The sequence below is a fragment of the Talpa europaea genome (genome assembly GCF_964194135.1).
Source record: "Talpa europaea genome assembly, chromosome: 4".
Lineage (NCBI taxonomy): Eukaryota > Metazoa > Chordata > Mammalia > Eulipotyphla > Talpidae > Talpa > Talpa europaea.
This window is the reverse complement of record NC_140070.1, coordinates 86,992,142-87,019,723: the sequence shown is the minus strand read 5'-3', so window position 1 is coordinate 87,019,723 and position 27,582 is coordinate 86,992,142. Positions and strand designations below refer to the sequence as shown.

General features: G+C 37.3%; 1 protein-coding gene across 1 annotated transcript in view; it reads left to right on the top strand.

The window, feature by feature from the left end:
• Positions 1 to 27,582, top strand: part of ABI3BP (ABI family member 3 binding protein) — a gene marked incomplete at both ends in the record, with an annotated part of 205,924 nt that overhangs the window by 58,447 nt on the left and 119,895 nt on the right. The window contains 2 exon segments of the mRNA XM_084232643.1: positions 13,675 to 13,743; positions 16,128 to 16,260. Coding sequence (XP_084088769.1) covers positions 13,675 to 13,743; positions 16,128 to 16,260 — 202 coding nt within the window.

The window sequence follows — 27,582 nt, the reverse complement described above, 5'->3', positions numbered from 1 at the left end:
ATTTAATATGTTTATTAATTGGTTATTATGGGTGTATTTTGTTGCTGCTGTCTTCGGAGGAATGAATTTATTGCATCAATAGTTTTTGAGCCTCATTTTTCAGTAACTGGGCTTCAGAGTGGATGTGGATTACAGCTTAAATATGAATCATTTATACCTCGTTGCTGAAGCCAATTTGCTGTTGTAGAGTTAATTTATTGTTTTGTGACAGGAATGTGAGGTTAGTTAGTCTGCTAAAATTTAGATCCACTGAGTTACATGTCTTTTCAGGAAATGGCTGCAGACAAGCAGCATTTTACTATCTTCTTGCATTCCAGGCGCTCACAGGACTGTGCATCTTTCTCATTTTTACTTCCCTCCCCCAACCCTTCATGGGCCAGCGGATGAAGGAGTGGTGTCTGCAGCACCAGCAAAAGCAGTTGAGACAGAACTGTGGAGCCACTGGAGATGTTGGCTTACCCACCACACCCCCATGAAACACTGAGGCAATGCGTTCAGAGTAACTAGTGGACAGTGGAATTCTCTGCCTGAACTTAAAACAAGGATGCTTTTCAAGAGTGTTTTTCCAACAGACATTACTTGGTATTAATGTCTATGAAATAAGGCACAGTAATTGCCAGACATTAAGAATGAAAACAATTACTTAGATTATAACCATGTAAATCAGATTAAAGCTAAATGTGGCATGTGGCTACAAATTGATACAAAGATGGATAATTTCTCTATGAAGATTTTCATGGCTATATTTTTTTCAGGTTTTGTGATTATTACTCAGTTTTATGTGCCACACTGGCTTATAATAAAAATAGTTACATTTAATCAAATTCTAAGGCATCTTTAATGTTAATCACACCAAGTTTTATACAAGACTAAATAAAGCTGCTAATTAATGATACTACTCTGCATCCCTTAAGGCTTTTTTATTTACAGAAAGAACATCCTTTAGCTCATTGATACATGAATATTATCTTTACATTTATAAAAAAAAGATCTTATTTTTAACAAAATATTTAAAAATATTTTTACAAAAGTAATTTTGGTTTATAACATAGGTTTTAGATGTGTGTCATAAATGAACATCTGTATACACTACATATGTCCGCCACCAAAGCCTATTTCCATCCTTCACCATAGATTTGACCCCTTTTACCTGATTTGCCTACCTTGTTCCTCCTTCCCTTCTGGAAACTACTAATTTGGTCATGCAGTCTAAAATTTATTTTTGTTTATTTATTTCATTTGTTTATTTATGAACTAGGTATGAGGGAAATCAAACAATGATTTTCTCTATCTGACTTTTTTCCTATGCATAATACTCTCTGGGCCCAGCCATTGTGTTGCAAATGGACAATGGAAGGACAACGTTTTTAAATAGCTGAGCAGTATTCCATTGTGTGTATATACCATATCTTCTTAATTCAGTCATCTGTTGATGGTCATTCAGGTTGTTTCCAACTTTTGGCTATAGTGAATAATGCTGCAGTGAACATGGGCTACATACATATATATCTTTGATTTAACGTTTTCATGTTCTTCAAGTAGATCCACAGAAGAAGAATAACTGGATTGTATGAAATTTATATTTTTAATTTCCATAATGGCATCACCAATTTACATTCCCACCCACAGTGTACAAGGTTTCCTTTCTCCCTACTTTCTGTCCAGCAGTTGTTGTTTCTGGTTTTTTGGTAACAGTCATTCTCATAGGTGTTTTTTTGATTTGTATTTCCTTAATGGTAACTAATTTCATTTATTTTTTTAAAGATTTATTTATGCATATAAGAGCTGGGGTGTGGGCCAGAGGTGTGTTGGGGACGGTGTGTGTGAGAGGATTCACCAGAGGCAGAGTGGGAAGCAGACCAGGTGATTCACTGAAATACACTGCTAAGGGGAGCAGTGGGAGAGACAGGAGAGGTCGGCTGCACCATGTGGGTCACCTCCCTGGCTGGGTATTGAACTCATGCTGCAGTGGCTGTGGATAGCTTCATGGTGCTGAGACAACCCCTTGCACCACCAGGGAGGCTCCAGATTTCATTCATTTTTAATAGTTTTTTGTTGGTGTCCTGGGGGTTTTCTGTGTATATTTCTGTGTCATCTGCAAATAGTGATTGTTTTATTTCTTCCTTTCCAATATATATTTGTTTTCTAATTGTTCCCGCTAGGAATTCCAATACCGTGTTGAATAATAATGGACATCGTTGTTTCTGATCTATGAGGAAAAGCTTTGTTTTAATGATGTCCTTTGTTATATTGAGGTACATTCTTTCTATAACTACTTTGTTGAGGTTTTTATCATAAATGGATGCTGAATCTTGCCAACTGTTTTTCTTCATCTGTTGAGATAATCATGATTTTTGTTCATCCTTCTGTTGACATGGTGTAATGTGTTAGTGAGTGATTTGCGTACGTTGAAACACCCTGTGTCCCTGGAATAAATCCCTCTTGATTATTGTATATGATTATGATACTATATTGTTGAATTTGCTAGTATTTTTTGAAGATGTTTGCATCTATGTTTATCAGACATATTTGTAACTTTCTTTTTGGGTGGTGTGCTTAATCTAGTTTTGAATGAAGGTAATGTTGGATATATACATTGTGTTAGGATATTTTCCCTCCTTTTCAGTTTTTTGTCTGTTTGAGAAGGATACGTTATCTTCGGTTATTTTAAAATTTTTAATTTTTTTCTTACATTGTTGTAGTCCCCATTGTCCTCCTGTCACCTGTGAACCATCACCATGGTCCCCTGTGTCCATCCCTCCCCTGTTTTGAGCCTCCTTCCTCCTCCCTTGCTGTATGCCTCAAGTTGCTGGTCAGTTTGCTAGTTTTGACTTTTTCTTGACCTTTTGTTTAGCTTCTCTATATTCCGCATATAAGTAAGACCATTGGTATTTATCTTTTTAAAAGAGGATAGGTTTTATATGAGTGTAGAATCCACTAGTGAAGCCTCTGCTCCTGGGTTGTTGATTATCAATTCAGTTTCCTTACTCATCAATGTGCTTGGTCTGAGTCTATCTTGCAATGTTGTGTGTTTCTTAGAATTTTTTCTATACTGTCCAGTTTGTTGTCATATAGGTGTTCACTTGTGATCCTTTATATTTCTGTAGTATCTGTGTTAATTTCTCTTATTTGCATTTTCTCTCCTTTGTGAGTTTGCATAAAATGATTGTCTATTTTACCTTTACAGAAAACTAGCTCTCAGTTGTTTGTTTGTTTTTCTGCTATATTTATTCCCCCCCTAATTTTTATTTCTTTCTACTCTTGGCTTTTTTCTGTTTGTTTCTAATTTCTTTAGGTGCGAGGTTAGGTTGTTTATGATTTGTCTTGTTTCCTACATTCGTTATAAACTCCATCTTTGCTGCATCCCACAGGTTTTGATGAGTCATGTCTTCATTTTCATTTGTTGCTCAGTATTTTTAAAATTCTCCTTTGTTGAACCATAAGTTGTTTAATAGAATGTGGTTTATTCTTAAGTTTGTGGTTTCTCCCTCTTCTTTTGACTGATTTTTAATTTTATGCCTTTGAATCTTGAGTAGGTGCTTGACATCATCTCAGTCTTCACAAATTTGAGACTTGCATCCCAACATATGAGCTATCCTTGAGAATATTTCATGTGCACATGAAGAGCATGTAATCTGTTGTTTTCTCTCCAAACTGAATCATTTTTATCTTGCAGATTGTTGATTATTTCCTCATTAGGTCTATTCTACTTCCAGTGCTGTCTGTAACTCTTCTGATCTCATTTGTTGAATTCTTTACATTTTGAATCTGTTAGTTTCTTATTATAGCTTTAATCTCTACATTTGCTTGTTAATATTATTGCTGAGCTCATTGAATTGCTTTTTTGTTTTCTTGTATCTGATTTTCTTCCTGATGGCTATTTTGATTTCCTTGTGCCTTAGATCATAAAAATCCATGTATTTAAGTTTGATTTCTGGAGAGTTGTCATTGTCTCCTGTGATGTTACATTACCTTGAAGTCTGTATTTCCTTTGAGGCGCATTCCTGTCTTTTCATTTGGCTTGCCTAGCATTTTAATTATTCCTTTCTCTTTTGGGTTTGTTTAAAATCTAGATTAGCAGCTTAAACTTAAAGCAGCAAGAGAATCCTATTTCTACTTATATCCAATTTCTCCTGCCAGCATATTGTTAATGTGCTATTTTTTAATATTTTATATAATTCTTACATCATGTTTCATTTTTGCACAATGTATGCATTTTCATTTTGGTTATATTACCCATACAATTGCACCCCACCCCCTTATTTTGACCCTAATCCCTTTATTTTTTTTTTTAATTTTATTGTTATATTCCCCATACAATTGCAGCCCCCCCATTCTGACCCCAATCCCTCCCCTCCCGCCCCCCTAAAAGTGTCTCTGGTTCATAGTTTTTTGTTGTCTAATCCTTTTATTTTTATGTGCAATTTTTCCTATCAGCATTTTTATTAAAATGGTACATTTGTCACAACTAATGAACCAACACTAATACAGTATTAAACTAAAGTCAGTTTTTAACTTGATCTCTCTAATTTTTACCTGGAAAGCTTTTATTCTTAAGCACAAGTATGCCACAGTGCATGTAGTCATCTCTCCTGAGGGCCGATAGACCATGTCAGTCCCCTAGATTTTCCTTGGTTTTGGTGATTTTAATGGTTTTGAGGAGTCCTGGTTAGGTATTTTGTAGAACATCCTTAAATTTAGTTTGCCTGATTTTTTTCCCATGGGTTTTTCAGAGGGTGACATCTATTAATTTTTTAAAAAAACATTAAAAGGAAAGTGAAGAAGTTAAATTACTGCTAAATATTCATTTCACTCTTCTGTGACCTTTCAACTCATGAGGGTTGTTTTTATATCCAAAGGGATTAGGCCTTATTTTTCCTACACTCTGTGCCAGTAAGAACACTGGTGATGTGGCATTTTGGAATCACTGCTTCATTGGGTTTTCTTCCAAATCCCAGACTCTCCTCTGCCAATTTGGAAGTTATCATTTTCTTGACCCTACAGGAAGAAATCAAGAAATGGCACCAAAATCACAGTTGCCTCTGATTAATGTAAGATGCCAGTGATAATAAAATGCATTTGAGAGATGTTAAAAGCTAGGATGGGTCAGGCAGGGGTAGGGAGAAGATGCCTTGGAACTAATGAAATGTGTCTGAATTTGTAATGTGCCATTTCTTATATACAACTTCATGTTCGTATTGTTAAATTACCATTTGGGCTCCAGACATGATTATGTTGTTTTTATATCTCTAAATAAAATTAAAGTCAACTCTCACCTGCTAGATTTGTAGAAAATTGCTTTTTTACTTTCAGACTCTGTACTGGCTCACCCCAACACGTGCAGTTTTCTGAGAAGTTGGTGCAGTCCAGATGGAGACTGTCTACCTTCTAGAAGCAGTGGAAGAGCACTGGCCTTCATTACATTAATGGCCTCCTCTCCTTTTATGTGTTGGTCCTCCTGCCAGTCAGTTGCCTGCTGACCCAAATCATCACACATAGCTCCTCGAAGGTGGTCCTTCCCATAAATAAGGCCAGGACTCCATGCCCATGTTCTCCTTGTTAGGTTTTTAGAATGACAATTCAATGTGCCCATTCTCCACATCTTAGAAACATTTCTAAGGCTCCAGCTGCCTCAGGAAGCAAAAGGTAGTTTCCAGCCTCATTCGTTAGGGACCCAGAGGGAGTTGTCTCTCCCTTTCTGGAGATGACCCAAGGATTAGACTTCAGTATTCTTTTTAAACCTCCAACTCTCAATAGGGATAATCCCACTTATGTCTTTCTGCCTCTTCTTTAATCAAAAATAAACCAAATTGGGCCTCCCCTGGTGGTGCAGCGGTTGAGCGTTGGGCTGTGAAGCTGCCCGCAGCCTCCGCAGTGCCAGTTCGATACCCTGCAGCTGGCGAGGGTCCCGCATGGTGCGCAGACCTCTCCTGCCACGCCCACTGCTCCCCTCAGCAGTATGTTTTGTCAGTCTGCCTGTTCTGTTCCCCGCTCTGGCTCTGGTGAATTCTCTCACCCTCCCGTGCTTCTGACTGTACCCAGTGCTTGGATAAATAAAAGTAGTATATTAAAAAAAAATCAAATTACTGAGTAAAGGGATTTATGGACTGCCTTTAACAGGCTCAAAGTCCACTGGAAATTCATTTTGATCTTGAAACTTCTGTCTGGACCTTGAAGCTTACCTGAAATGATATATTTCATCCATGACTTATTCCAAAGCACAATATTGTGAGCAGAGCGGGGTATCTGGTCCCCCTCTTGCCAGGGTAAAACCTGCACAGATCTAGTTTCAAAAAAAAAATTTTGCAAGCCAGCTGTCTTTAGTTCATGGAGAGGGTGACTCTCTACTCTTTATGATTTCAAGAACTGAGGAAAGTAATTAGGAACTGATTGTTGTATGTATTTAGTAGAGGATAAATACTTCTCTTATGCAGTTTAAATGCTCTTTCACAATTTAAATAGAACTGGTCATGAGTGGGGATACTGTTAACATGAATTTGCTCACACTAAGTTGCTAATGGCTGTTTTTGTAATATTATTTGGGGAAAAAAATGAAAAGAGAACAGTAAATTTGGTAACATGATGAGGCACCTCAGAGAGGGAAATGGCTGTAAAAACTTAAGTTTGGGGCTTTCACAGGCAAGTTTGTTTTAACTCACAATTCTGGTAAGTCTGACCTTATTCGTAAATATTCCAGTAATGCTTCCAGCTCATTGCCTCATTTTAGTAATTCCCACATTGGAGTAAAAACAAACAAAATAGTTGATTATGTCGTTCTTTACCTAATCTATTTCTCAGCTACTCAGTAAAGATGAAACTGGTCACAAAAATAGAATCTTAACGTGACATTTTCTAAAATATAGTAATAAAGAGAAAGAAAAATGAGGTTAGAGTGTCCTGATAAGGCCTGGAAAGTGACTCAGTAGATGTGCATGTATAGCATCCTATATATTTAATAAAGGCAGTTCAGATGTTTTAATATTTTTTATTTAGGAAATATCTCATTGTATCCTTATTAAGAATTTGTTGAATTTTGTCAAAACGCCTTTAGGGCATCTGTGGAAATAGGTGTTTTTTTTCCCCCTCTGTGTTACAGTCCTGGAATTAGCTATACTTGGTCATAATGTATCATTGTATTATATGTTGCACTATCCTGCTTTTAGTTATATTTTCTAGGATTTTTTTTTGCGTTGATATTTATGAATAAGTGTTAAAGTTGTTAGTGATGGGGGAGCTGCTACAATACATATGAGGAGAGCTACAGTGGGGCCTGGGTGGTGGATTGAGATTGAACGCAATGCCAAATAAAATAAGGAAAAACAGAACTTATAGCCAAGGTGTAGAGTGAGATCCAGTGGATGAAAATGACTAAGAGGAAATAACCAGGAATAAGGGGAGATTCTGGTTAAACTAACCTAATGAGACTTTCTGCAGGCAGGCCAGAATGATCTGATAAAACCTAGGGGTGGTGGAGATTGGGGAACCTGATTGGCTAGTGAGTGATAGGTGTGGTAGATGAGAGATGCTAGCCACCCACTTGAATTGTTTCAATTTAGCAGGATTCTTGCTGAAATTTGACAATGCAGAGATGAGCACAGAAGCTCAAAAGTCATTTGGAGAGCTCAGAAGAGCCAGGTTAGAGGCTGGTGAAGGATAGTCTTGTGGCCTGTAATTTTCTTGTTTGCAAAATTTTTGTGCTTTGGAATCTGCAATGGCTTACTGATAAAAAGGTGGTTTTGAACATTTCCTTCCTTTGCATATGTCCTCAGGTCCTCTTAGGATGCAAACTTTTACTTTCAAGAAATCCTCTTCATCATCATGACAGTCAACATTAAATCAGTGCTTTCTCTGTGTTAGGTGATTCTGTAGGCTCCTTATCACTAAGAACCCTGTGAGGCAAGGTATTTTCCCCATTTTGCTGGTGAGGAAACTGGGATAAGTACTTCACCTGGTGCTAGTAAGTAGCTGAACAGGATTTGTTTTTTTTCATTGACTAACTTTGGTTTGCAAGGCAGTTAATGTTGTAGGGGTATAGGTTCAAACTTCTTAAAATGTATGTTACCACATCACACCCACCACCAAAGCATCAATATCTCCTCCCCAGCTGGGAGGACCCTCTAGCTCCCACCCCTGCCTCTTTTCTGGCTTCCTCAGTTCTGCAGTCAATTCCAAGGATTTGTTTTGGTCTGGTATTGTCTCTTTGTTTGCTTTCTTTACATTTCACATATGAGTGGAATCAGCTGGTATTTGTCCTTCTGACTCATTTTCTTTCCATAATCTCCTCCAGTCCTATCCAAGTTGTCACAAATGGTAAGATTTCATCTTTTTTTTTTTTCCACAGCTGAAAAGTATTCCATTGTGTGTATATACAATCTTCTTTATCCACTCATCTGTCATCGGGCACTTAGGTTGTTTCCATAACTTGTAAATAGTGCTGCATTTTCACCCCAGGCTCTAGAATACATGCTCTTAGGACAATGAAACAAATTGTTAAAAAATATGGTAAGGGCAAATAAATTATTTTGTTTATTGATTCATTGAGGATTATCGTGGCTTATTTTGTATTTTGTGGAAACTTGGCATGGTAGGAAAAAACCTCACTATGACAGCATCTTATAAACAGTGTGGCTTGCAATACATGTGTCTTCCAGAGCAGACCCAAAATGTGAGAACTAGAGTCTATTAAACTAATTACGGGAGGATTATTTTTATTGCTTCAAATCTAGTACTTTTAAAAATATTTCAGTAGTAGATTTCCTTGAGAGTAAGCTATCCTATCCTTCACCACCAGACATTTAAAATCTTGAGCAAATTAGATTTAATTAGATGGCAATATTTTATGTTAATGTTAGGAATAGAAAATTTGTTACGGTAACTGCATTCTACACATTTTCTTAAATTGACAATTGTATGTTTTCTAAATGAAGTCATAGATTTTGGCACGTGTAGCAGAATTTCTGAACAGGCTACAGTGTATATATTTCCATGTTGCTACAAATTTACAAAGAATTTCATAGTGCAGAATGGAAACAGAAGTCTTATTTTTTTTTTCATTTTTCTGAGTTTGAGTCCTGATGCAGTGCTGACATACACGCATGTTGGAAGTTTTTAATGAGCAATGAGAGCCAGCATATGAACCCAAATCCCGACATCTGTTCCAATTTGTAACTGACTATAACAGCCTATGTTTTATACAAAATGACTGTGATCATAACAAATTATTTTTAAGCTGTTCATACAACCATATGTCTTGAATCATGGCACTATCTTTGGCTCCTACTGGTATCTTTCTAGCATTTCAAGCCTTTTTTTTTTTAATCACTGAAGCATACTTGAATTAATGTGTACCAAGGAAGGAAATAAAAGGTTAGCTAGCTGTAAGGGACCCTGCCACAATGAGAACAATTAAGAAAAATGGGGATTTAACTTTGTTTTCAAAGAGAGAATTTCAGAGATTTAATATAAGGGCATTTTGGGGACTAAAGAGCTATGTAATTGTAAGATAGAGTACAAAATAAAAGTGCAGGGCCCGTGGTTAAAAAAAAAAAAAAACACAGGAAAAAATTGTCATTAATGGAACTTAAATAGAAAGTTTTTTTCCTTTCAGAGTTTCCTTCTCAACTTATCATGTTGGTATTTTACTTGCTTTTTGTCATTTAAGCAAACAAAATTAAAAATTTAAAACATTAATTTTTGCCATCATTTTTATATTGTACAATGCTAATTTTAAAGGCAAAGATGAACCTTTAACTCCTACGCAGAATTTCTGAAGTTAGACAATTTGTATGTATTCAAAATACAAATGTGTTTCATTCTTCCCAGAGTACTGGCAGTACACAAGACTTATTCAACTTTTCACTTCTTGGCTTGATATGCACACTGTACTAAAACTTTCTTTGACATGAGTGAAGAAAAACTGAAAAGGAAGTGAAGTTCACACTAGGTTTTCTCTTCCTACATTATTTTCAGCATAAATGATTAATTAACACAGGGAAATAACATAAAAAGAGTATGAATGGATTCATTAGTCACTTGTGTCTTAAAATGCCTTTGCCTTATTTCTGCATTAAGTAGTTTTTTATATGACGAGTGGTTTCTCTGCGCTGCAAGGACCACCGTCTCCCCCTCACTGTGCAGTAGATGTAATAAAGCTCACCTTGTGCTTGAGTCTTGCTGAACTCCTCTGCATTGTTCATACTACATATGAGTGGAAGGAACTGTAGACCTACAAATATTATTCCTACATGCATACTGTTTGTATTTCCTCTCACACATGTGATCCATTGTCCCATCTGTCCCATTGGACTTACCTTACAAAACAAACACAAATTCAAAGATAAACGTTTCAAGAATTTCAAGATGGTAAAATAGCTAAGATATGGAAACAACCTAAATGCCCCAAAACGGATGACTAGATCAAGAAGATGTGGTACACATATACATGCCATGGAGTACTATTCAGCAATCAAAAAGATAAACTCATGCCACTTGCAGCAACATGGATGGAGCTAAAAGGGATTATGCTCAGTGAAATAAGTCAGAAGGAAAAAGAAAAATTTGGGATGGTTTCACTTATAGGTGGAATACAGTGAAATCAAACAAGGGTCAGGAAAAAGACAAAATTTGCAGCAAACCATAGATCTGAGGCATACAGCAGGGGTGGAGGAGAGAAAGGGGCAAAAACAGGAGGGAAGAACACAGGGACTATGGTGATGGTTCATGGGCGCTGCAGTGGTGGGAGAATTATGGGGACTATACCCAAGGGAAGAAATCAAATATCTGTACAAAAAAATGAACAATGTAAATAAAAAATAAAGTAATAAAGTAAAAGAAGAATTTCAAAATGGTGAAAGCAGACCATTAAACCAAGAGTGGGAACCATCTTAATATGAGACTCTCTGTAACTCTACATGTTATATGCCCATAAAACTGACCTTACCTCATTGACCTCATTTACAAATTAGGGTGATGATAATGTCAGGATTGCCATGGGGAATTATTGTTATTCCACAAATAAAGTACAACATGTATGGTAGTTCAATGAGTATATTGGTCCATATCACAACTAAAATCAGGAAATGGCTATCATATTTCTACCAGGGAACTTGATTTAGTTTACATATTTCTTCTCTAAGCTCCACAAAGCCAGATAAGCTTTCAAACACAAAAGACTGAGACACAATGAATTCTCCTTTTTCTGTTTTGTGGTCATGAGGCACCAAAACAATAAAGGGGCAAAGCTCTAAGGTCAGTAAAAGGTTACCTGGCTTTCTTAATGTAGTGTAGTAACTGTGGCAAGTTATAGCAAATCTGCCTGTGTGGGGTATCCAGAAAAATACAAAGGCTTGAGTCATTAAAGGTGGTTGATTTGCCAGGTTGTCTCTGGATGGGAATGAGGTCAGTTCTATAAAGCTTTGGCAGAGACGGTCTCTTCTAAACTCATGGAGGGAAGGTATTTGAACCTAGAATGAAAACAAAACTAAAATTTGAGGTCTGCCTGAGCAAGTAGGAGTGAATTCTGGTTGACTACAGCATCCAAATGAAATTTGGCATAGAATGAGTTTCAAGATCCAGAGTTACTAAAGATATAATGTAAATACCAAGCAATCAATCCAGTAGAGCTGCTTATAAAATGCTATTGTGTATGTCTAACATAATTTAGTTACTTTTGTATAGTAAAACAAGCTATTCACTTTGGAATCCTAAATTTAAAAGGAATGACAAATTATTAGCCCCTGATCAAGTTAATACCTGATTGCTTTAAAATCATTTTATTAAAAAAAATTCTCAGTCTATATTTCTTTGGTATATTTTAGGTGAAAATCATACCAACCTAAAATTGTGATTGTTTATTTAAAAATTATTCATGAAAATTATTGAATGTAACAGGCTGAGACTGACATAAAGAGGATAAAAATAGGATATTGTAGGTGAATATATTATGAATAATTTTTCATAGTCTTACAAAAGTGAGCAATCGTGAGCTGCTAACTCCCATGTATTTTACATTATCTGAAATAATAGTCTTATTTTTTCAAGTTAAAGAGTTTACTTCTTTTTATATTAATTTTTAAAATTTTTTACAACTTTGTTCATTTTTAAACAATATTTGCTTCCCCCCACCCCCTCAGCTGTAGTCCCCATAGAGTTTCCTTCACCAGTGCACCCGTGCACCATCACCTCAGTCCCTTGTGCTCCTCCCTCCCTCCCTCTGATCCCTCTCCCTCCTCCTCCCCTGCAGGATGTCTCTGATTTATAATTGTCTGGTTTTGCTTTGTTGTGTTTTGTACTGTTATTTTTTTACACTGATCTTTTATTGGGTTCCCCTATATTCCTGCTGTAAGTGAAACCATCCAATATTTTTCTTTTTCCTTCTGTCTTATTTCACTGAGCATAATTGGAACTAGATGAAATAATAGTCTTAATGATCCAGCTTATAAGAGAATTGAAGTAAGAATTCAAATCCATGATGCAGTCTGACAGGTTTTTTTTTTTTTTTTAAAGATTTATGCATACAAGAAGTGGGGTACAGACCAGAGGTGCGGAGGGTGAGAGGATTCACCAGAGACAGAGTGGGAAATAGAACAGGCAGACTGACTGAAATACACTGCTGAGGGGAGCAGTGGGCGAGACAGGAGAGGTCTGCTGCGCCATGTAGGTTGCTCCCTGGCCATCAGGGGATCGAACTTGGGCTGTAGTGGCTGCAGATAGCTTCAGAGTGCGGTGTTTAACCCCTTGAGCCACCAAGGAGGCCCCAGTCTGACAAGTTTTATTCTGTGAATATTGTTCAATCACAAGTTTGAGTTCAGTTTATATACTCTGTTCAACAGAGTAACATGTGCTTAGAAGAAGAAAAGGAACTGGTAGTAATTTCATTGGTCATAAAAATGTAACTACTCTTAACAGAGTACTTCCAGTATTAAACCTTTCATTGAAAGGTTTAGACCTTTCAGTTTCCTGTGTTAGCTTCACCTAAAGAAATGTTGCTGCTGTCTGTGTGCAGAGGAGAGCAAATGTTGGGGTTTAATCATGTCCCTGATATCTGAAGAACATGTTGTGGAGATAGAGGCTGGATACCATTGTTCAGATCTTCTTTCGCTGGTTTCTTGGTCATGAGTGGGGGCTGAAAGGTGGGTTTTACCTAAAGGCATCAGATCCTTGCATAGCTTCTGCATGGACAAAGCCTTTTCTGGCCTATCTGATGGCTTTGCCTTATTGTCTGCTAGACCAGACGGGAGTCGCAGATCGTTCACAGTATGTTCACACTTATGTAAATGAGATTTTGCCTCTCTCCCATGTTTAAGTATCAAGTTGACCCTCTGTGAGTTGGAGGATAACAGATAAGCAGTCTGATTTTTTTTTTTTCCCAAGAAAAATCACAGAGAAAGTTTGAAATTGTGACATGAAATTTTTGTCTAGCATGCTTGTTTTAAGAACTCTCTCCCACCCCTGTCCTCCTGATTTTGAAAATATGGATTTAATTTTCATTTTAACAATTTAATGGATTAAACTATCTCAGGAAATACTAACTTTCTGAATTCCTGGGACATCTCACCCACAGGTGCTGTGGTTGTAATGAAAGCCAGGGACACTGAGATGGGACAGGAGTGTGCTGGCGTGAATGCTGCTCATGCTCAAAAAATTTTTATTGATAAATAATATTATTGTTTCCAGATGCAGAACCTAAATATCTGATAGTTGTGCGGCCTGCTTCTCCTCCAAGTCAGAAGAAGTCATGCTCAGGTATTTTTCTTTTTCCTTCTATTAACTTTAGACATGACTTTTCTTCTCTTTTATGTTCCTATAAATCAGTTGCCTTTGGGACACTCTAGAAATCCCTGAACAAATTACGAATTTCAGGATTTAGCCAAATGATTGAGCCTCTCGATGCCTCCTTTCTGCAACATAAGTGCGTCCTGTCAGGACTGAATTGGGCTCAGACATATGTTATCGCACCTGGCCCACAGCAAGTGTTCATTTTAGCAGTGTCCTATTGGCCTATTTGCAGTGTAATCTCTGCTGAAGAGCTGTTTACATTTCAAAAGCATAGCTGATAGGTGTGTTAAATGGATTGGAACTTAGATTTTTGTTTGTTATCTCTCCCTTTTAAACCTTTTCTATTGTAATAATAGAGCAAGAGCTCCTTTCATAAAGTAACAACTCTGTATCATCCTCCTCCCAGACTTAGGAAGGCCTGAAATGGGCAAGTAGGTACCTATAAATGAATAAATAAAAACATTTCCACACAACTCAAGGAAGGTTAAGATATGTTATTGTCCCAGTTTTACTGCTAAAATTTCTTCCCACATAAAAAAGCAAGCCGTTGTTTTAAGGAAAAAACCCGCTGCATCTGTAAATTATTTGGGTTTTTTTTTTTTTCAGCTGTCATGTAGCTCACTTTCCTGACTTTGTAGGTAGAGTTTATTGCAATGTTTGCTTTTCATTTTCAAATGTGAGCTATCCTCAAAATATTTCCTAATGTTTATTTTTTGTATTACACGCCAAGCCACACAAAAATAAAAGCAACAATAAACTTATCTTTTGTATTTGTTCTTTTTTTTTTAAAGATTTATTTATTTATATGAGAACTGGGGTTCAGTCAGAGGCACGGGAGGATAAGACAGCAGGGAGCAGAACAGGCAGACAGACCACAGATGCTGCTGAGGGGAGCAGCAGACAAGGCAGAAGAGGTCTGCCGTGCCATGTGAGTTTCTCCCTGACTGGCCAGGAATCGAACCCGTGCTGCAGAGGCTGCGGACAGCCTCACAGCATGGCGCTCAACCTGCTGAGGCACCAGGGAGGCCCTGTATTTGTTCTTTCTAAAGGGATGAGATGGGGTGCAGTGGGGTGAAGCATACAGGTCTTCAAATATAATGAGGCCCTGGCAAACCCCCTTCCCTCTTTTCTGTGAGAAGCAGTAAATGGTTAAGCATTTTGAAAAATACAAATTCTCTTTCCTGGATTCTTAGATTCTTCCGAAACACATGGGAAAATTTAATCACTCCTCACAACTTGTTAGTTGTCCAGGCATTTTTCCACATGCTTCAAAATTAATGTACTCTCTATTGCAAGACTCCACTTCAAGATGTGTAACAAGGTCAAGAAGCATGAATGTGGTTCCATGGGATTCTGGCTTCATAGTCACTGAAGTGTTTCTTAATAAAAATAAAATATATAAAGGAAGACATGATTGCCTCGGTATAATGGAGTGGTTGTACATTTATAACTTCATTTTCATTTGGGGCTTCAATGATACTGGATTTGGAAAGTATTTTTCTAAATGACAGGCTCAGGAAATGGTTTCATCTTTCTCAGGATATGGTTTCATATCTTGCTCAGGATATAATACCCCACCTTTCCTTTTAGGCAGCAGATATGATTTTTATTATTATACTGTGCATTTGTGAATGTTGTAATAACTAACAGATAAGCTTCCATTCGTCGTATATTTGTATCTGTTACATAAATTTGAATTATTTCTCTATGGAGATACAAACAGTTAAACCTGCAGTGGTTTATCACTCCTAGCCTTGTCCAAATCCCTAAGACTATGTTAATGCTGTTCTAGTGTTATTAACAATATGTGCACATTTTCCACTTAAATACTCACTGTAAAAAATATGCTATTGCAATAGTATGACAAGGAATTTTAAACTTCCAAATTGGTTTTTTTAAAGAATCTAGATGGTAAGCTGTCTGTCCTTTTTTGATATTAATTGCACAATAATTCACAGTCCCATCTGGAAAAAAACATGGTTTTATTTTTTTTTTTAAAGAAATGGAGTGTGCACATGCTTAGAGTCTGTGTGTTTATGTGTGTTTATTGTACTGATATATACCAGTTCACCATATTCATCCCTGGCCCACAAGAAAATAGTCTAGATGTAATGGGTATAGTTTCTATGAATATATACAAAAAATACATAAATCTCAAAAAGGGTACTTCATTTACTCCTGCTTAAATTCCTGGGTAAAGCATTAGTAGTATTTGTGCACTATATGAAAAGAGAAGGAACTTTGTGCTTTCACACTCTTCATCATCTTGCTAAGTCATCATTGTCCATTTTACCCAAATCATGAACATGTACAAAATGTTATCAAAATTAACCTGTCTGTTCCTGCCACAGGTAAAGCACGCACCCGCAAGCCTCTGCAGCTGGTGGTTGGCACCCTGACTCCGAGTTCAGTCTTCTTGTCTTGGGGTTTCCTCATCAACCCACACCATGACTGGACATTGCCGAGTCAGTGTCCTAATGACAGGTAATTCACCTTCATGGAAGACTTTATTTTTCATCTGAAAATTACATTTGCTTTTACAGTGTATGTACATGTTTTACAGGAATATATAGATGTCAGGAGCATTAGCATTTACAGATCATCTGTTAGCTGTATAGCCTATTCTAGATGTGAGGAGAATGAAGACGCTTAAGTTAGGGTATTGAGGGGGTTATCTACTTGAATAGAAAACACATGCAAGTATTTTTGCTTTCCAAAGAAAAACCTCCATGGAGAATAAACCAAATAGTAGTTGGGAAGTAACCACAAGAAGGGCAGTAAAAGTTCTGAGCATGAGAATGAAAGTAGTTTAGGAAAGACTGTTAAGAGTTGGCAAGATTGACCTTTGAAAAAGGATTATTTGATGACTGGAGAACAATTGTAGAAGTAGTAGTTGCCCGTTGTGGTCTCCAAAACTAAGTAGCATCACCATTAATATCACTTAGGAATTTATCTGGCAGAACAAATAAAGAAAAATCTTAAGTACATTTTAAAATTACTTCTACTTCATCCATCCAGCACACATATATGTAACTTTACATTAGGAACCATGCCAAATGCTGCATAAGACTTCTACATTGCTTATGAAATGATGTTTGCTTATCATTATTTACTATATTACCTTCAAATTTTAAAACTTTGCATCTAGCAGACATCCAAGATTTTCAAGCTTCAACCAAACCATTTTATTTTAAAAGGTATATTATCTTAATAAGTAAAGTGGTTTCTAAATTTTAGAAGTTGTTTCCCTTTTATTTTTTCTTTTTCCGTGGGACCCTCACCGGTGGCCAGGGATTGAACTGGCGCCGCATAGTCTGCGGGCACCCTCGCAACCAAGCGCTCAACCGCTGCGCCACCAGGGGAGGCCCTGTTTCCCTTTTTTAATAAAATATTTGTCATTGAGGTGTAATTTAAACTGGTAAAATGAACAGATCTTAGGGTGCAGTTTGATGAAAGGCATGCATAATCATGTATTCCCACACCCCACCAAAAATAGAACATGTTCATCACCCCAGCAAGTACCTTCCATAAGAAACAACCACTGATTTTATTTGTATCACCATAGATTAATTTCGCCTATGTTAGAATTCCATATAAACGGAGTCCCATAGTGTGTTCTCTTTTTCTGTCTATCTTCCTTCATTCAGGATGTTTTTGAGTTGTATTCATGACATTGCAGGCAACAATAGTCTTTTATTGCTTGCTTATGGGGATCTTTTCTGAGAAATTCAGTTAGGCAATTTGGTACAACCTGTTGGGGCCAATATTGTAGCTGTCATTCGTGGTTGACTGAAATGTGGTTAAGAGACACATGTAACTGGAGTTTAATCCTTTTTTACTCCTGAGTATTATGCAGTTATGTGAAGCTTCCAGAATGTATTCATTATCTTGATGGTGCACACCTGAGTTGTGTCTAGTTTTTGATTATAATGAATATACATTTCATAAAACATTTTTGTTCTTACGCAAAATGTGTTCTGTAGACATTCTTTTTTTTTTTTTTTTTGAGATTTCAACACTGTTATTCAGAGGCGTAGGATCACATCTCTTCAGATTTATGTTACCACATTACACCCTCCATCAAGGCATCCATGGTCCTTTGTGGACATTGTTTCAGTTTCTCCTAGATAAACACCAGCAGTAGAATTACTGAGTCACAGGGAAGATATATACTTAATGATTTTTTTTTTCAACCTGATTTATCCATTTACAGTCCTGCAAGCAATGTTTGAGAGTTGTAGTCGCCCCCATGCCCTTACCAACATTTCATGTTGTCAACATATTTCACTTCAAATGTTACAGTCTAGTTGTATCTTATTACTGCTTTAATATGTAGTTCCCTTGTAAAAGGAACTGGGTACTTCCGCATGTATTTTTGGGCCATATGTCTATATTGGTAGTTTTTTTAATTTTTATTGGTCTACATTGAAAGAATCAAAATGTTCATAAGTTCTACAAACTACCTTTCATATGACTTTGATTAGGAAATCTAGACTAAGAAAGGGGAAAAATTAAAATTTCCTTCACATGTCCATAGTGTGGAGGAAGAAATTCTTGGAAAAAGGACATGTAGACAATATTGCCAAAACCAGATTTTGGAAAAATAATTTTGAGATGTTCAAAGAATCTGAAATATTCCTATTGTGCCCACCACTAATACCATAACTTATTTTGTTTGGAAAATGAGGCTCTTAAAAAGACACTTTTTTGTTATAATTCCAGTTTGTAGTGGATTGGCCAAGGCTGCCAATACTGAGAAAATAAACATTTATGAGCAGTTTTCTTGTCCCTTCTCATTTTATTTAGTTTTTATTTTTTAGTTTTTATTTATTATTATTTAAAAAGAAGAAAGAGAAGGGAAGAGGAAAGGAAGGAAGGGAGGAAATTTGGTGTTCTAGCAAAATGTAACAGATTTAATGGTTATTTAATTTTCTTGATAAGTGCATGAGTTTCAATAACCTGTAAATTCACATAGCATAGTTTGGATAACTAGCCTCCTCTCCTCTATGGCCTTTTATTTTTAGTTGGTCCTACTAACTTCTGTATGAAAGATTTTTTTTTATGAAAGATTTTATCTAATGACTCATTCTAATTGATACATGTTGCCATGGTTTCACAGATTCAAATTGGTGAATGTTGCCAGGGTTTGATAGCACATAAAGTATATGGAGAAAGGTAGAGGAGCATGACCTGGTGGAGGCAAGATTTTAACCAAGGGAAATGATCTGAAGGCCCAACCTACCCAGTCACATACATACTTCATCTTCACCCCTCTGTGGCTCACATACCCTGACTCTGTTCTTACCAAATAGATGAGTCATGCCCCTCAATCACAATATCACAATAAATAATTCCATCTGGAGGGGCCTCCTTGGCAGCGCAGGGGGTCGAGATGCAGTACTATGAAGCTATCCTCAGTCACTGCAACACAAGTTCAATCCTCGGCATGGGAGCTACCCAAATGGCACAGAGGACCTCTCCTGTCTTGCCTGCTGTTCCCCTCAGCAGTGTATTTCAGTCAGTCTACCTGTTCTGCTCCCCACTCTGTCTCTGGTGAATCCTTTCACACACACATACCTCTGGCCTATACCCCAGCTTTTGTATGCATAGATAAATAAAAAAAAAATTCCATCTGGCACAAAGTTTTTAAGTTCTATAATAGTGTCAATATACTTGCAAACTTTCAAACCTTGGTGAGTGAGAGAATCAGGTTATTGTAGACAAAATTAGGGAACAATCAGGATATGACAGAAAATGAAGAATTAAACCGTAAGGACAAAAAAAGGCATTTGGATTCCTCATGGATTTCATTGACCCATGCCTTCTTTTTTCCTAGTTACTATAGTTAATAAAAAACTGACATTTAAAGTCTATGAAATTTGAAAACAAATAATAATCATTATTTAAAAGCTCTGGAAATATTGTGCATGTTGTAAGCAAACAAACTAAGCAGAACTCTAGTGTAATTGGAAGCAGACTTGGGAAATCTATCCTCATATAATGATGCAGATTGTTTTTAAAATTTAGATTCATTCAGAAGGTTAGAATAAGCAATAATAGTTATGGGAAATAATTGCTTCTTGAAAATTAGCACATTATTGTAACTGAAGTTACCCTTTGGTAGGTAACAAGACCACTGGAATCTTGAATGCTCATGGTTTGCTACAGAAATGCTGATATTTGGCACCTTGTATGAAGTTGGATTAACAAAAAAATCACTTCACTTTGGCTTGCATAGCTTCATCCTTTCTATACTAAAGATTTTGTAAGCCAAGTTGTCAGTGAGTAAACTGATGTTTTTTTCACTCAGTAATATTAATGAAGTGCCACTTTGTCCTTCATGGCACGTATTTCTATTCCTGTTTGCAGAGGGTTCTTATGGGTCTCCCATGTTCTTAAATCCTTTTATGAGTTCACACTGGAGAGTAGACAGACTTAGTTTAGAGTTATTATTCTTAATGGTCTTTGAGTGGAAGAACATACACATTTCTCTTCATTATATCCAAGGTCATAAGAAAGCTTTTCAAATTACCCAGATGAAGAGTAAAACATGTTTTTAACCAAAATTTATTTCGCTATTAAGAGCTTATTTTTCCCTTTCCAAGTTTCCAACTTGTTTAAGCGTTTGAACTTCCTTTAGTTCTTGCTGCTTTGCCAACTTATTAAATAAAGCTTTATGATTCATTTAGAAATCATTTTCACATTTTCTAACACTTTCATATTGTACTCATTGGTCTTAGCGTAGAATGAAGTCCCTTCTTTTGGCTGGTCCAGTGCATGCTCTTGCCTTTTTTATCCCCAAGTTTTTAAGAATTGGATATTTTCAAATACTGTGAATTCTCATTTGATTGATTCCAGTGCCGTGTTACCCATTTGTCTTGTCGTGTAAATTTTAGGCTCTTTGAGAACAAGGAGCCATGTGTGTCTTAACCAGCATTATCTCCCTAATCTCCAGGCGAGTAGCTGGAACACAGTAAACCCTCAGGAAATAAGTGCTGACTATTTATTCAGCATAAATAGTGAAATGTCAGGATTTTCGCTTTTATGTTTCACCATTGCTTCAACCTCAACATGCAGATTGAACTAGGATATTTTTTTTCTCTTTAGATAATCACCTCATTTGTCATTACTTTCTGAGGTACTGTAATCCATCTACTCACCCTAATTTGATACTTTATTCATAAGTTTTCATCTTCCGTGGCTAATGTGACCCCAAGTTACATTGGTTTTCCTTTGAATAAGTACCCATGTCATGCCTTTATCTTCTCTATTTCCATGTCAATGATTCCCCCAGCAACTGCTCACCTTACCATGGATCCTGGGGAAAGCATCCTGGCTATTTTCCCTGGCTCCTTTCCCACCCTACTCCATCCTGGCTTCTGTAAATGTGAGGAAATTTAGAGTAGCCACCATCAGTTCATTCTCTCTTCACCCCAGATTTGCCTTTGCCTCTCTTCCGTTGTTTCCAAGGGACACATTTATGCCTTGAGAGTAATCACAATCCCACCTCTTCTCACATTCTATAACCCTTTGGTCTTTTACATTTGCCTCTGTGCTGCCATTAGTGTCCTTACTCTTACTTGTAAACATATCCAAGATTTCCCTACTCAAAAATAAATTCTTCTGTTTATCCTGTTAAATCTTCCAAACTTCTTTTTCATCTCTTAATTCTGGGGCTTCTCAGAGTGATTCAACCTTATATTCTTGTTTTCTGAACCACCCATACACTCTTTATTCCCTTTCCCTGACTTCCATCCCCTTTCTACCATTCCACCGCAACTTTAGTTCATTAACTTTGGTTAATTGCTAATTCCAGTAGGTTTCTCAGCTCTTACCCTTTTTAGCCTCTAAGTGGAATTGCTGGCCATCCTTCCATTCTTGAATTGTTTGTTTATTCAGATTTTTCTCTTCTTTCTCCTCTTTTGCTTGCTTCTTATACTACCTCACCAATATGAAAGGAACTCTCATTGGATCTCTCATCTACGTATCCTCATCTAGGCCATATCTGTAAATGTCTAATGATCACCTCTATGAAGAGCACTGCTCCTCAAATTTTGTGATGTGAATCATGAGGGAGACCTTGTCAAAAATGCAGATTTTGATTCCATAGGCCTGAGATTCTACATTTTTAAAAGCTTCTAGGAATTGTTGTTTTTGCTGTTGTGTAGAGAACAGTAGGCATAGCAGAGTTAAATGATTGCTAGAACTGAACTTATAACCTTGACCCAGTTCCAGAGTACAAAAACTCTTGTTTTAGTTGCCCAAGAATTTTCATCAAAATGGCCAGGTAAGAGTGGTCAGAACCTCAAGCTAAATTTGTTTTCTACATTACCAAAAAACCCTCCTTTTCCTCACTTTACCTTCCCATTTCTCAAGTGTGAAAATTCAGTTTTGATAATTATTTATATTTTCCTTGGCACCCATACCCCGTAGGAGTCTAGTCTCCTCATTTCCTTCATGGAAATATAACTTATATTTTCTTCATTGTTTCTTTTGTGATTCCTTCCTTTGTTATTCCTGGGCTATAGCATATTAAGATTCCTCCCTCCATTTTCTCTCTAATTCTGCTAAATATAGCTTCCTTTATCACTGCTTAAGTTTGTTCACCTGCCGAAGAATCTCCTTCAGCTTCCAATTGCCTACTAAAAGGAATCATAGAATCTCTCCAAAAATCTATCTCAAAGAATGTATGAGTTGTGCCTCTAACAAGAGGTTTAAATCTGTCCTGCTCTGCTTTCCCTGGACCTGAGTAGGATGATCTGCTTTAAATCACACCACGGGGATGTAATTTAAGGTACAACCTGTCTGTTTTATAAGTTCAGGTTGTAGAGTGCCATACCCAAGCATCCTTAGTATGCTCTGCTTTCTAGCCTGTCGTCTTTGGTTGTATTTATATGTGCATCTCTCTTCCTCACTATATTGTGAGCTCATTTTTAAAAATATGCATGGTTTCTTGTTTTCTCCCTACATATTCCACTAAACCTAGCATCATGTTTTACAACAATACTTTTCAACAAACATATAATGAATAAGTAAATGGATGTCAAGAACAAACCTTAAAATTCACCTAGCAAGTCCATTCAGCCCTTGACCCTTTTTTGCAACATCCCCCATCTGGAATCCACAGTGAATGTGAATGTTGTGGGTAAAAATGCTGGTCAGATTGACAAGTTAAAAACTTTTCTTTATTATTAGCCAAGAGACCTTGGACAAGTCGCTTTAATATTTTAAGCCTTCATTTTCTCATCTTTAAAATGGGAATAATGGTAATATGTCACAGGTTATCAGAATCAAATGGCTAACAGGATAGGATGTCTACCATGCAGTGAGTACTTAATAATACTGTGTTTGCTTCTCACCTTGCTTCTTTTGGTATATTTTCCTTCTTATTCTTGCCACTTTGGGCAAGCTATTCTATTTTAAATAGCACTAACATCACTAGAAATTTCTTGAGCTCAGGCCAAAAAACAGTGAGTACCTACATGAAAATGAAATTTTGGAAATGGTTCACCAACCTAAAAATCATGGTGACAGTTCAAAAAACAAGGACCTGAATTGATCTTATAGAGAAGAGACAAGCACAGAGGGAATCAGACAGTCATAACAGGACGTGAGGAGAGAAAAGATGCCAACAAGAATAGGAACAGAAGATGAGAAGATGTGAAAGTAATAAGGAATTTTAGGTGGTTGTTGTTTAAATACATTAAAAATCACACATCAGAGTACATAGGGGTTTCGGCATTATGACTGGTAATATAGTAGGTGAAAATAGATTACTTGTAAGAAATTTTGTGTTAAAACATAGTGGCAACATGGCTGGAGCTGCAGGGGATTATGCTGAGTAAAGTAAGTCAAGAGAAAGACAAATACTGGATAATTTCACTATATGGAATATGGAAAAACAGAACAAAAAAACAGACAACACTATAACAAAACAAACCCAAGCATGTAACTAGACTGAAGGCTTCTAGAATGGGATTCTGGGGCCGGGAACGAAGGGAGGAGGGGGCCTAGTGTTGTAAAGGGATAGGGTGCTTTGAATGGTGGGGATAAGGTGGTGACATAGATCTGAGAAGGTATGAACCTGCTCCTTTACATCATGTACAGTGTGACGGCAATAAAAGATAACAGTGTGGACAAGAAGTATTTTTGTTTTGATAGACTGGAAAATAACACCTTCTAGACTCAAAGTTCCTTAAAGAATGAAGAAAAGGGTTGGATAGTAAGTCAATGGAGTAAAGAAGTGGAACAAAATTACCAAAATGATTATTTTTGAGAAGGGAGAAGTCTGGAAACAGGCGTGGAAAGAGTAGAGAGAGAGAAATGCTCTGGGATGAAGGGAGGAAGAATTAAAGCCAGTGATTACATCCAGAAAGGCACAAAGAAGCAGCAACATTGATGAAAAGCGTATCAGGATGTGTCCTTTGGTGTGAGGATAATAAAAAAAAATGTGTGGGGCATAGGTTTTAGGAAATGCAATAGTAGCTAATTACATAGGATTGAAAATATTGCTAAAAAAAAAAATATATAGCCCCAATAAGATGGCCAATCACATGTATTAAGCCAAGGCTAGTTTGTGAAAGGTTTAGATTTACTTCGATGTTCTTTAATTTCTCCTTTTGGTATATCAAGCCAGTTACACCGTGAATTGTGTTCAGGGGTGTCTCCCTCTGCCTCATGTATTTTATTAGAGGATATCTGATAGGTAGCCACAACCAATTTTTAGAAACAGAAAGAATCTCACATATGGTCTCACCCAACCCCCATTTTTCAATGGAGAAAATTGAGTCAGCAGAGACTCCCCAGGGGTCATGCTACTAGTTCACAGCTGACAAACACTGAAGCCAAGCCACCACCTGCCTTCTGCACTACAGTTTGAGGAGCTATGGATTTTTTTAAACAAAGAAAGCAATTATTGTCAGTATTGAGACTGCTAGGGAGATCCAAGCACAGGATTATGCCAGTCAAACCAACACCATTTCAACAGTTTTTTTTTTTTAAAGATTTATTTATGCATACAAGAGCTGGGGTACAGGCCAGAGATGCGGGGTGGGGGGGTGAGAGGATCTACCAGAGACAGAGTGGGGAACAGAACAGGCAGACTGACTGAAATAAATTGCTGAAGGGAGCAGTGGGCGAAACAGGAGAGGTCTGCTTCGCCATGTGGTTGCTCCCTGGCCGGCCGGGGATTGAACTCATGCTACAGAGGCTGTGGATTGCTTCATAGTGCAGTGCTTAACCCCTTGTGCCACCAGGGATGCCCAACATTCAACAGTTTCTTACCACCACACTGGGATGGGAGACACCCTGTTTCTTAAAATCCAGATAGCTAGAGGCAGGCTTTCCAGAGGCCAGGTGTGATGACAACCACTGAGCTGTTGCCTATATTTTTCTTTTCTTTTTTTTTTTTTAAAGATTTATTTATTTATTTATATAAGCACTGGGTACAGTCAGAAGTGCAGGAGGGTGAGAGAATGCACCAGAGCCAGAGCGGGGATCAGAGCAGGCAGAAGGACCGAGGTACACTGCTGAGGGGAGCAGCGGGTGGCAGGAGAGGTCTGCGCACCACGTGGGACCCTCCTCTGGTGGCTGGGGAGCAGCTGGGGATCGAACCGGCGCTGCAGAGGCTGCGGGCAGCTTCGCAACCCAGTGCTCAACTGCTTCGCCACCAGCGGGTATTTTTAACAGACTTGCTACCTCTCCATGCACTTTTGTCAGAGTTTAATCATCCACAGAAAATGATGTAATCAATGTTTCATACTGGATGTCTTCAGACAGTAATGGGAAGTCTGTGACATCGTATCATAGCGAAAACACACACACACACACACACACACACACACACACCCCACCACCCCCACCCCACCGAACCCCCACCCCCCAACCCCCGCCCGGAACAGAAAAAGTCCTTCCTAATGCTGAAAGGTATTGTGATTCCTTTTGCTCCTTTTTTAGAGTCAGTTCACCTATCTTTTTTTCACCTCCTTTTTTCCCCCCAAGCCTGAAGTTGAAAGATGGTCCAATGCAGTAGAAGAAGTTTTAGTTTGGAAGGCAGAAGAGCCATGTGTTTGGCTCTTTCACTGATTATGAGACCTTATTTCTCAGCTTTTTGTTTTTCTTATATTTTGTGCTCTGCTTTCAGTTTATTGAATGGATAAGCTGAAAATTAAATTATCTCAGGCCCTCAGCAAATGTACAGTGTAAACATTTACTGTGTTTTTCCTTCATTTTGCATTGATTCTGTAGGAAAGTTATGTTTGATGAGGTCTTATGCAGTGTCATTTTATAAAATATTATATAAATTGTAGACTTAGTGCTTAAGGTGATTGAATAGTTGCCCATTTAAAGCAATTATATTCTAACTTCGGAATGATCTTATACTCACCTAAGTACCCATTGTATTCATTGTATACATATCTATGGAGTTCCTAGTGTGTGCTAGCTATAGCTGTTTTTTTTAATAAAGGCTTGTATTTTGCTTTAAAATTAACAACAAATTAATTCACTACTTTATAACTAAGTAGTTTTTGTTTGCTATCACTTTTACAATTTGCAACTCACTTACATTAACAATTGTCAATTAAGCCAGTGTTGATGCGTATACATCTGAAACGGAAGACTTGCAGTCTGTACATTTAATTTTCCTGACAAATTTAGCATAGGACAGGGTTTTTTTTTCAAATGCTTTTTAATAAAAAATATAAAAATGCTAACATTTTTTAAAGTACAAGCTGGATATTTTTTAACATATGGATAATTTTTTAGAACAGAATATTTCTGCCCCATTTTAGGCGTAGGAAGGTGGAATGAAATCAAGCTAGATGGAAAGCCCTGGAATCTGGCCTTTGCTTGTTGTGTTAGAACACTGGGCAGCCCAGATCATGCAAGTAATCCAGGACCTCAGAAATGTTTCCAAACTAGAGATGCATAATTGTGGTGGCCCATCTGGTCTGATTTTAGCATCTCAGCATTTTGCTGAAGTTCTATAATAGCCTGGGCAGAGATAAAACAACAACAGAAATTCCGTGCAGCGTACTTGTTAAGAAATGTTTCATGAATCAATGCTGATGTTTTGTCAGGACACAAAGGATTAGAATTCTGTAACATTTGTTCCCAGTAGCAGGTAGTGTTTTGACTGGATCAGCCAGCCTCCTTCCCTCATTCTGATTTTTGCTACTATGGGATGTAGGACTGAAGTTTAGGGAGCAGCATGTACGAAATACAAACAAATGAATGGTTTGGTGGTTGGTGACTAGCAGGAAGTAGGCTGTATGTGCAACTGCATCCCTCTCTCTCTGCCTTTTGAACTCTGACCCCCTTGCTTCAGGGACTTGCACAGGGTCCCTCATTTACATGCTTGGTTTAATGCCTCCCTGTTTCCATCTTCAAGTTCTGAATTTGATTTTGAACACAGGGCCCCATGTTTCCATTTGCAGTAAACCCACAGATTAGGTAGCCAGTTCTGTCCCTCATTTCCAAAGATTTGGGCTAACAGTTTTGCATCATCATGAACTTGGTGCCAGAGCCCCATAAACATATTTAGCATGAGTAAAATGAGTGACTTTTTAAAACTTTAAATAAAAGCAATTGACTTGAGTCTTAGTCCATTTCATTTTGCTGCAGTAGGAATAAGGGAATGATACTGATTGAAGGAAAATTTAAAATAATAAGAAATAACCTAAAATAGTATAACAAGCACCTATGTTTCCATTATCACACTTGACAGCCTTTATTTTATTCTATATTTTTAAAATGTTTATCTGTTGGCCCCACCTCTAAGCCCTTTTATGTCCCTATCTGGTCTTT